Here is an 11605-nt window from a genome sequence, read left to right on the forward strand (position 1 = left end):
TGTGAGATTAGACTCAAGGTCATAGGGAAAGGTTGAAGGAAACAGAGACAGTGGCCTAAAGAAGATAAGCTTTGTACAACATGTGAGCAACATTTCTAAGTATCTACGATACTAAAATATAGAATAGGAAAGACATGAATTATCTGAGGCCCCAATTAGATGTTAGAGACAGGTCAATTTTTTTGACTCAAGAACAGGAAAGAGTGTTTTAAAGGGAAGTTGCCAAAGATGGAATGGTGTGATTCCTTTGTAGGTAGTAAGCTGTCCATCAAAGGAAGTATGAAAATATAGCCTGTATGACCATTGGGTGAGGAACTATTTTAGAGATAACTCAAGTGTGACTTGAAATTTTCTCAGGTCCCTTTCTTCTGGGTCATATTTCCTTCTTGTTTAATCTCCCTGTGACAGAGCAGTCTCTTTGAAATAGGACCAGTTGGCAATGATGCTGGTTCTTAAACAGCCTGTCCTGTGCATGGGCTGTGTCCTTGGCTATTTGGAATAGTTTGGTATCCTGTAGCCATGCACAGCAGGGTGGGAAGAGGACGCTAAGGTGCCTGGGGGAGCCTTGTAACCCTCCATGCTGGTCTTCATCACTTCCCTGATCACCAGGTACCTTAGACAACCTGCTGCAAAGAATTCAGAGACACTTAACCTCTCAGCAGGAAAACCTCAGAGTCCTGTAGTTGGAAATAGCTCCCAACCTGCATCTCAGGCAGGTATTTTTAGGTTCTGTCTTGAAGACACAGAAACTTTCATACATTTCAGCTTCTTTGTCTGGAGTCACTGCAACCACAGACATGTCATTGAAAGGGGGTATAATTGTGGTCTCCTCCACCCACCAATCTGAGCAAGTCTGAAAGAGCTTCCTGCTGTGCGCAGGGAGGATGGAGAGCCTTTTCTGGCAACGGAAAGTCAAAATGAATTTTTTAAAATAATGATATGTTGATCAAGAAGATGAAAAAGTCTATTGAGAAAAGAGGGCTCTGCATTGGGGCTGATATGGAGGAGGAAGCTTACCTATTATTCTGAAACCTGGTCTTAGTTCTCTTTGCAAGCTTCGCACTTGGAGGAGCTAAAGTCTCCTGTTTGAGGACAGAAAAGAATACTGCTTGGAATCATCTAAGTTAGATCAGTGACTTTTATTAATATGACGCTCTCCAAGGAATAATTATCATTGTCAATCACTGGGCATAACTGACATTAAAAGGAGAAATAGGAGAGAAGCCAAAATGACACAGGGCAGATATGGAATTGGCAATAGGCATTCTGATCGTACTGGAGGAAGGGATGTCTGAGCTCCTAAGGGCGTCTGACAGCCATCACACCATGGAGCAAGTCAACAATGGTGACACAGGGCTAAGTTTTCTGGGGCTCAGGGAGCACTGTCTCAAGGGCTGATGTTCTAACTATAGGGCGATTAATCCCAAGTGTCTGAGAGGGCACTCGGTGCCTGCAGCCCATATAACCATGAAAAACAGCATTAATCAAATCAGTAAAGCTGCAGCCCCCCTCAGAAATGTTGACTGAGGTGAAGGATGTATGTGGAGTTGGTTTAATGAAATAGATGCTGGGCCTTTGCCACAGGTATAAAATAGTGACCTGATTGCATACAACATCCAGAAAAGAGATTACATGCTGTCGATTTTCTAAGCTTAACTTGATTGGAAAGCAAACATCTACTCCAGGAGGGGGCCTTAAGGAGATTCAGAGAACAACCAGAGTATCCTGCATCAAGGTTTCCCTCAAGAACCCCACTGCCATTAGAAACCAAAGTTGGAGACAAGAGCAGCTACCAAATTTGCAGGGCACAGTGCAAAGAATTCCAAGATGGCAACAGCAGGTTATAAAACTAAATGCAAGGCCCTTCTGGGAGAGGGCCTTGTGCAGACACATGGGTCACATGGCTATGAAGCCATCTGCGATTAGAGTCAATCCCTGCCTGATGGTCTCTGAAATCAGAAGCATTAGGACACATGGGGCCTCATTCAAATCACAAAAGTGTTTTGGAATAACTGGCAAGGAAAAGTCAGAATGAACTTTTAAAATATGTGTTGATAAAGAAAAGAAAACCATCTGTTGAGGGGAGAAGCTTCTGAATTGGGCATATGAGCCTAATGATTATGCTTCAAAAAGTTAAGTTACCCTGCAAAGTTCAATATTTAATACATGGATACATGGAATCACCTAATAATACAGAAATCACCTAATCCTAGTCAAGCATTCTATTTTACACATACACACACACACATACACACACACACACACACACACACACACACACACGCATACACACACCCCTAAGAATTGTCAATACTTACTAAGTACTTACTAAGCGATAGGTTCTGTACTAAAAACTTTATTTGATCTTCATAATTACCCTATCAAGAAGGAACCATTAGTATCCCTATTTTATTATTTTTTAAAATTTTTATTATAAAGATGTAGGATACATTTCAGGGTTAGGTATATAAACATTGATCATGCAGGTACACTTGTTGAGAAAGTATGCAGTATCCCTGTTTTAAATATGACAGAACTGAGGCTTCAGAGGATTTGCTATCTGGCTCATGGGTCCACAGCTATTGTGTGGGCAGAGTCTGAATTCTAAGTTCTGATTCTTAACCACTAGACCACACTCTATTCTTTGGAAAGCACTGTCTCACTTTCTTTTCATGACAACTATGTGGAGTCATCTATCTCACTACACCATCAACAGGAGAGAAGTTAAGCCACTTGGAAAATTAGTGGGTGAATCAGATCTGATCATAGCCTCAGCTCATGGTTCTGTAATTGAACAAAGGGGAGAAAAAGGGCATGATCCTCAAAGACCCCTGAGTGTTCACACAGGGGACTCAGAGTTGGCAGGGATATCAGTATGACACATGCCCTATACCTTCTGGCAGGACATGACAGAGTCAGGCAGACAAATCAAGAGAAACAAATTGGAAAGCCTAAGGGAAGAGCCCACCGCACAAATACCTGTAAAATCTTTTTAGGTTTAAACCATGTTTTGTGATAGCCAGAAGGGGAAAAAAAAAAAAAAAACCCTCGTCCAACAGGTTGTAAACACAAAGGGGAAAGTTAATTAAATCATAACTTTGTTGCTGAAAAGACATTGTTCTCCTAGGGTTGGAAGCAAAAGTTGTCCAGAGCAGGGAATGTAGTACAGCTCATTTTAACCTTTTTTCCATTGTCTGCTCTGGTGGGAAAGATCAGAAAACAACGGGATATGAGGAAGAGGAGCCTGGAGATGCCCCCACCCCAGGCTTCACAAGCCGCTCCCTTTCATGAACAGACCTGTTTATCTAGGATAACTAAGCAGAAGCCGACTCAGCATTGACCTAGGAGCCTGAAGGAGCCTCACAGAGGTAAGTCTGAAGCAAGCAGCAGCTTGGCCTGTGAGCCCAGGGTTTCAGCACTACCAGGTGTGAGAAGTCATTCCCACTTCTGCTAGAACTTCCGTCTGCTTTGGGAATCTCATCAATGCCAAAGAGCTTCTCAAGGGAAGGAATTATTTTTTTATTCACCGTTGTATCCCTTAGTGCTTTCCCTGGCACATAGGCACCTCAGTAAATTGAACTGGCAACAGCAGGGCTAGTGGATGCCAATTATTTGGGATTATATACTATTATTTGGGATTATATACTATTTCTTTTGCTTCAAATCTTGTTTTCTGTATATTTTAACTTCCACTTGTAAGCTGAGAAGAGCTACTTGAGGTTTTTAGTGGCACTGACACCTTAACAAATCGTTATACATGTATAGAGTAAAAAGAAAAAATATTTTCACTGCACTACATGCTCTTCCTATATCTCCTGATTGTTTGTGCCTGGAAGAGAAAAAAAAAACAAAGACATATTCATGGATGAACCAGAAGTACCTTTTCCCTGATGGCAGCTTCTGAGATATTAAGCATGACTCTTAAAAGGGAGTAACCATTCCTTGCAACATACGTTTTAAATAATCCCCCAAAATGAAATACAGTAAATAAGAGTAAATGCCACCACCATCTTTAATTTCCAGTTCCAGAATACTTAAAAGATGTTGAGTAAAAATTATGCCCTAGCATTTAGTGTTAGGGGCCCTACTCTATAATTGGGTCTATTCCTGTTCATCCCAGTAAATTTTCGTTTAAGCCACACATCTTTTATGGAGCATCTCTTGTGTGAGATGATAGCTCTCCACTTCCGGGTTGGTGAGTTTCTGTTGCCAGAGATGAGTTTCTCAGCACTCGAGCTCAGCAGCTCCAAGTGAGTTATGCCCTTTCGGCTGATTCTGACTTGCCAGACCTTCAGCTATGAAAACAGGCGGTGAGAAGGAGAAGAATCTGAATAAGTACCTGGTTTCACCCCGCCATACACCACCTCCCCCAACAAATGACTGGTGGATCCTCCCAACCCTTGTTCTTCCATTCAAGTTGGGGAGGATCAGGATAAAAGAGAAAGAGAACAGGGGCCTGGAGAGAGGGCAGCCCAGCGTGCATGACTAAATGTCAGGTTGTACAAGAGAGTTATAATTAAAGTCCAAGATGACAGATAACTATAAAATCAGATTGGTTCTTTTCCACATGGAAGGAAAATATAATGTTGTCGCCCAACCCAAGCTTTTTTGTAAATTGAAATTACAGTTTTATTTGGAGCTATTTTTAAAGGTCCATTAATTAAAAATTGGAAGTCATGCCAATGCAAGAAATACCATAAAAGGTGTTAGATTTAATGATCACTAAGGACTATAATTAAAAGATGATGTTATCTGAATATCAAATGCTCTAAATCTATGTTTGTTTTTTTATTGAAAAATAAACAAAATCAGGAGCAAAAAAAAAAAAAAAAACCCAGAAAAGATATGTGCAAAATGTAATCATAATGGTTGACTTCTAAACAGCCAAGGAAATTATAGTCATCATGTGTGGGAAAAGAACAAACACCTCTTAATTGCATTTCATTATAACGTACCTTTCTCTGCTCAGTTGTATATATTAATTATAAAAATCGTGTTGCAGAGCGGAGAGGCTCCACAATAGTTTTTTCCCCCTTCCTCCCTTAATTCTGTCTGAAGCAGGATAGAAGAACAATATCATCTGTCATCTGCAGAAAGAGCTTTTAAAGACAAAATCATAAAAAGAATGAAAGGCTATTATATAAAAAAGAAAAAAATGCTTTGATTTCACAGATTTGCCACTTATTAATGTTTAAGGTTATCTGTTCTTTTAGAAAAGTATCTTCTCATATTGTTTTGTATGTGTATGTTCAGGTAACATCACTTTCTGATAACTGTATCACATGGCATATGCATTACGTAGATAATTGTTCATGGAAGGAGAGAGTGGGTAGAAAGAAGTATTATTATGGAAAGATGCCATGCAGGACTTGAAGAATTATCTAAGATGAGGCCAAAGAAGAAAGTGGTGGGTTGAATTTGAGGCCAATGCTCTTTGTCGAGGGGCTGTTGTTTGTCTCCACTTATGGCAACAATGGAGGTAATAGACTTGTACTACAATAAGAAAGACCCCGGGTAGGTGCACCAAGGACTTCCAGACTGCCAGTGTTTAAGATGATGTAAGGGGTAAGTCAAAGTGTCATTATAAATTCTGCTTCATGAGAAATCTGTTGAAAACAGGTGAGATTCATGTTTGGCAAGGGTTAAGGTGTGATTCTATAGAGAGCCAGGGACCTAACCTGGGCTTTTAGAATATGTGTGTGCATAATTGCAGTTTTCCGGGCAGAGGTCCATCACTTACCAGATTCTTGGCTGCATTTGCAATCCAGAAAGGCTTAAGTAAGAACGGCTGCTCTAGGCCCTGCGTGCTCAATGTGTGGTCCACGGACCAGCAGAATCCACATCACCAGGGAATTTGTTGGAAATGTAGAATCTTGGTTTCTACCCCAGACCTACGGAATCAAAATTAACATTTAAGCAAGCTTCTTTGGTTATTCACGTGCACTTTAAAATGTGAGATGTGCTGATTTAGATGGCCCAGTGAGGATGATCCACGCCTATCCATGACTTTAGAGAGTCATAGCTATGTTTGCCCACCCATAGCTGTGCGTCACAGAGGCTTAGATTCAGCCCCAGACTCGGCCATTGACTGTGTGTGTGATTGCAGCCCTTAAGGAGGTAGCAACAATCAGCACCTTCCTCCTATGAGTGTTGTGGAAAGTAAACGTGATTGTGTGTGGAAAGCACTTAACAGGATGCCCAGCAAAGCACTCTGCAACAGTTATTACTTTTATAAATTTCCTAGATTTTGTCAGATTCTGGAAATTACTCACGACATCAAAAATGTTACGATCTACAAGTCTAGAGCGGTGGTTCTCAGCCAGGAACAATTTTGCCCCTGAAGTGCATTTGGCAATGTCTGGAGACTTCTGGCATCTGGAGGTCAGAAACAAGAGATGCAGCTGAACATCTTGCAGTGCACAGGAGAGTGCCTCACAAAAGATTATCTAGCCAAAGAAAATCAATAGTATTGAGGTTAAAAATCTCTGATCCCAAAGCAAGGGTGTGAAAAACTGACCTGATCAGGTCTTGAGCAACTAAAAATGCAAAATAGAATTGCTAACATGCCAAAAATCTGAGTAAGGCCTCTATAAGGAGTTCCACTTTGCAAGGAAGGCAAACAGTAACTGATCAGCCTATCACATTTAGATCCCCTCACCTTGTCTTGTCACCCATAGCTCAGCACCTTGATCATTTTCTTTAGAGTAACTTCATGCTTGGTAATTACTGTTCACTTACTGTGTGCTTGATTCTATTCTGCCTTGATAAGAGATATGATGGAAAACCTCTCATCTGCATGCCTCCCCAATAGCCCATGCCTGACACAGATGGGAGCTTCTGAAGCATGTGTTAAATGGCTACAATTTGTGCCAGGCTTGCCTCGTGGACAATGGTGAGACACCCCAGGCAGTTTAATATATCTCTTCCCCTGATCCCTCTGACTCTTGTTGAAGACTTGAGACAAAAATAGAATTAAACCTTGAGTTTGGGGTTATTTTAGATCTTATAAGGATTCCCAGAAACGAAATGAGATAAAAGAGAAAATAAGCAGATGGACTCCCACCCATGAGTAGCACAGCCGTGTGGTGAAAACGACAGACTGCCGTGCATTTATTTCTTTAAAAAAAGAGAGAAAGGCCAGGTTCGGTGGCTCAGCCTGTAATCCCGCGCCTTTGGGAGGCTGAGGTGAGTGGATTGCCTGAGCCCGCGGGTTCGAGACCCTCCTGGGCAGCGAGACGTCATCTCCACAATAAATCAAAAAATTAGCCAGGCGTGGTAGCGCGTGCCTGTAATTCCGGCTACTCGGAAGGCTGAGGCGGAGGGATCGCTGGAGCCCAGCAGGCGAGGCTATGGTGGCCGGAAGCGGCCACTGCACTCCAGTCTGGGCGACCGAGTGAGACTCCAACTCAAAAAAAAAAAAAAAAAAAAGAGAGAGAGAAAGATGTTGGACTCTGGGATCAGGCAGATGTAGATCCCAATCAGCTTCACCATTTACTAACTATCTGACATTACATGATACTCAACAGCTCAAAGCCTTAGTGCTCTCATCTTTAAAATGGGACCAATAATTAGAATGACTTCTGAAGGTATTCTGAGAATACAGTCACAGCAAATAGCAACAAATACTGTGTGCTGGACTACCATGTGTAAGACACTGTGCTATAGCAAAGACATGGAACCAACCGTGTTGCCCATCGAAGCTGGATTGGATTTTTTAAAATGTGGTACATATACACAATGGAATATTATGCAGCCACAAAGAAGGACAAATATGTGAATTTTACAGCAGTTTGAATGGATTTGGAGTCAATCATATTCAGTGATTTATCACAGAAACAAAGAACAGAGTTCCACATGTTCTCGCTCATAAGCTGACCTTGAACAATTATAATGCTATAAGAAAGCGATTGGCAGTAGTGGGAAACTGTCAGGGGAGGGAGAGGTGGATTGGCAGTTAAGGGAAACTGCTACGGGAGGGAGGGGCATCAACAAGGGTACCTGCATGATCAGTGTTTCTATACCTAACCCTGAATTGTACCCCACATCTTTATAGTAAAAATTAATTTTAAAAAAAGACATTGTGCTAAGTGCTGGTCCATATAAGTCACATGGCACAATGCCTGGCATAGGGTGAGTAGTTGGCACGAGCCACAGTTAACACACACACAGCTGACACTTTCTCAGACAGGAGGGTCCATGAAGCACCCAGCAGGAATTTCTGCCTCTTCCCCACCAAGAGGAGTGAGTAGTGGTGACTTAGGTATTATGCCATCTTGGTGCCCAGTAGTGTTTGGCTTAGTAAAAAGAATCAAAGAATGGTTAAAAATAGTTGAAGTCAGCAAATTAAAGTGTACTTTGCCAGCTCTTTAAAATTAGGTAGGAAGGACACATCAAAGTAGTCTGGGAAAATAAATTACTGCCTTAGGAAATCGAAGAGAAGTGTTTGTGAAAGATATTTATCACTCTGTTAGCAACACAACATCGGAAAAGTAGACCTCATCTAAATATCTAAGGATACGAAAATTATTTGGGAAATTAGGAAAGCTAATAAGGTGGAATTTTTGTTTCTCTTTTAAAAAACTGAAATTACATAAGTATATGGAAAATAAACCACCAAAATGTATACATATATAATACCTACATGAAAATCTAGCTCTCTGGCCAAGTTGCTCAAGATAAGATGGAAGAAATAATAAAGTTATTTCAGATTGGTAAATTATATCCTTTGGTTTTTTTTCCAAAAATCTTCTTTAATGCTGCTAAAATACTTTTCTAGTTAAAAATAATAAAAATCAATAATAATAATAATTGAATACTTTCGTGTGCTGGATTAATGACTAAGAATTTTCCTATTTTGGAAAAAAAATTACTCTAGAGAAGTTCCCAGAAGGAGGAAAATAAATAAAAACACATTGGAAAAATTAAATATGGCCAGTGGGTAAACTGTAATTCCCTAGCGCCTAACAGTTTGAAGCAGAATGTTATGCAGATGGTCATTTGCATGCTTAACTACAGAGAAAGGAGCAGATACTCTTGGGAAAGAAGAAAAGAAAAAGGTTGCAGTTTGGAGCAGGGATTGACTGAGTAAATTTTCATCTGGCTTCAAACTTATGTCCTCTTTTACAACCAGATCCCAAACTATGGCCACCCCTGAATAGAGCAAATCAAAATGTTCAGATATTCATGTACTGGGTTCAGAAAGACCTGTTTCCAAATCCCTGTGTCACGTCTTCCTTGCTGTTTGACTTTAGGTGAAGCGCTTAATGTCTTTGAACTTCCATTTCCTTGTCTGTAAAAATGATAAAAATAGTCCCCATTCTTAGGACTGTTTTGAGGATTCCATGATATACATAAAACACCCGACACAGGTAAGTGCTCACTAAGTATCTGGTAATTATACTCTTAATATTATTCTTCTAATAAATTGTTTTCCTACTCTATTTCTGAAGATTACATTATTAATATTGCTATTCTAGTATACTGTTCTCACACTCCCTTTCATTCTTCTTTGTAAGTCAAATTTGGAATGTTTGGATAAAATGCTCTCTTGCATTTTATCCTCTATGCCAAAACCCAAATCCCCCCCCCCCACCGAGTGTCTTCCCATTGCGAGTTTCTGCTCCCCACACGGTGACAACTGTGTCTTTCCTGGTTAGTAGCTGATGAGTCCATCAAAAGATGCTTTTGCAATGCAACGATTTAGGGGTTGCTTAAGTGCCTAATGGAATGTATGATACTGACAGCTCCCCAGGGATGGAAGCTGTGTTTACAACAACGTGCTCCAGGGGGTACCAAACAGGTGCCCAAACCAACGTACTCAGGATCACCATCCAGCAAGTTGGGTAAAGTCTACCCAGTGCTTGTTCTGGCTTCTATGTAATGGTGGTTTGGGAGCCAATATTATACCAATCTTGTTTGCGGGTATCCACAGCATGGGTCTCCATCCCCAACCTGTGTTGTTTTCCCTTGTTGCTCTCTTCTTGCCAATGATTCCTATTCAAAATGTGTCTGACCCCTCTCCTGCACCATCAAAGCCCTGTTCTCTAAGCAACAGGTTGAGTTCTCTGAGAATAGTATATTCTTGGTATTGAGCAACCTCTCAATAAAAAACACTTGAGTTTTAAAGTGTGATTCCCCAAGATAATAATCTGCAATTCAAGTTGACTATTGAGTGCCTACTGGTTACTGAGCCCAGTACTCAAGGCTGCTTGGGAGGGTGAAGAATGAAAAGACAGTAGATATAAACAGTAACAAGCACCAGCTGGACCTCAAGGACCTCAGAGTTAAGTTGGGAACCTTGTCATGGTTACATCTCAGAACGATGCAAGAACAACTAGTAAGGGCTAATCAAGGTGGAATCAAAGCCTGGGGCCTTCACCAAGGAGGAATAAAGGTGATCAGGACAAATGCCATGGAGGAGCAGTTCTTGAGCTGGGCGTTATAGTATGAGAAGGTTTTTCAATGGGTAGAAAATGAAGAAATGGCACTTCTGGCTAAAAAAAAAAAAAACAGCAGGATCAAGGACGCGGAGTCCCCAAAATGCATTTTGTATTAGAAATGTCAGGGAAAAGCCAAGAGTGGCAAGGACCTTGATAATATAGAGGACGACTACAGAGAATAAAGCTCATATGTGAATTATATCAGTCATTATAGCAGGATTTGTCATTTACTGAGTACCTGGTGTTTTCTAGACCCTATAGTAGATAGCTTATTAATAAAAGCAAATCTCTGTTAAGGTATAAAGGACATACTGTGCTAGCCACTGTGCTAAGCACTTGATGTGAATTTACACTTCTAGGTAAATAAGCTCTATTATCTGTGAGAACATTTTGTTTTCTCTGTTCTACTTTTGATTTATAAGATACCAAGCATTCTTCAAGCAGTGCAGTAGGTGAATACCTGAGCTTTCAAGCCCAGCTCCATGTTTTACTAGCTATGTGATCCTGGACAAATTATTCTCCCCTCTTGAAGCACGGTTTCCTCATCTGTAAGATAAGATCAGTTAAATTAGTGCCTTCACAAGGTGATTGGGAAGAGTAAATCAGAGACCATCTAAACAGTACCTTAGCACAGAATCTGGCTGAGATAAACACTTAATAAAAGCTAGTTATTACTCTTCCTTGGTGCTGCCTACCGAAGTGGCAGCCATCTCCTACCCAGCATCATGGCTGCCCTCAGACTCCTGTGAAACCCAAGATCGTCAAAAAGAGGACCAAGAAGTTCATCCAGCACCAGTCAGACCGATATATCAAGATTAAGCATAACTGGAGGAAGCCCAGAGGTATTGACAACAGGGTGTGTAGAAGATTCAAGGACCAGATCTGGATGCCCAACATTGGTTACGGGAGCAACAAGAAAACAAAACACATGCTGCCCAGTGGCTTCCGGAAGTTTCTGGTCCACAATGCCAAGGAGCTGGAAGTACTGCTGATGTGCAACAAATCTTATTGTGCTGAGATTGCTTACAGCGTTTCCTCCAAGAACCGCAAAGCCATTGTAGAAAGAACAGCCTAAGCCGGGCTCGGTGGCTCAGCCTGTAATCCCACGCCTTTGGGAGGCTGAGGTGAGTCGATTGCCTGAGCCCGCAGGTTCGAGACCCGCCTGG

At 41.2% G+C, this 11605-nt stretch overlaps 1 protein-coding gene across 1 annotated transcript in view; it reads left to right on the forward strand.

The window, feature by feature from the left end:
- The first annotated feature begins 1245 nt into the window (after positions 1–1245).
- Positions 1246–11605, forward strand: part of LOC103257083 (60S ribosomal protein L32-like) — a 10578-nt gene continuing 218 nt past the window's right edge. The window contains exons 1-4 of the mRNA XM_021710782.1: positions 1246–1345; positions 4121–4250; positions 5214–5253; positions 11140–11496. Coding sequence (XP_021566457.1) covers positions 1246–1345; positions 4121–4250; positions 5214–5253; positions 11140–11496 — 627 coding nt within the window. The remainder of the gene's footprint in view (positions 1346–4120; positions 4251–5213; positions 5254–11139; positions 11497–11605) is intronic.

The sequence above is a fragment of the Carlito syrichta genome, unplaced genomic scaffold (assembly GCF_000164805.1).
Source record: "Carlito syrichta isolate Samal-C Ts95f unplaced genomic scaffold, Tarsius_syrichta-2.0.1 Scaffold301534, whole genome shotgun sequence".
Classification (NCBI taxonomy): domain Eukaryota; kingdom Metazoa; phylum Chordata; class Mammalia; order Primates; family Tarsiidae; genus Carlito; species Carlito syrichta.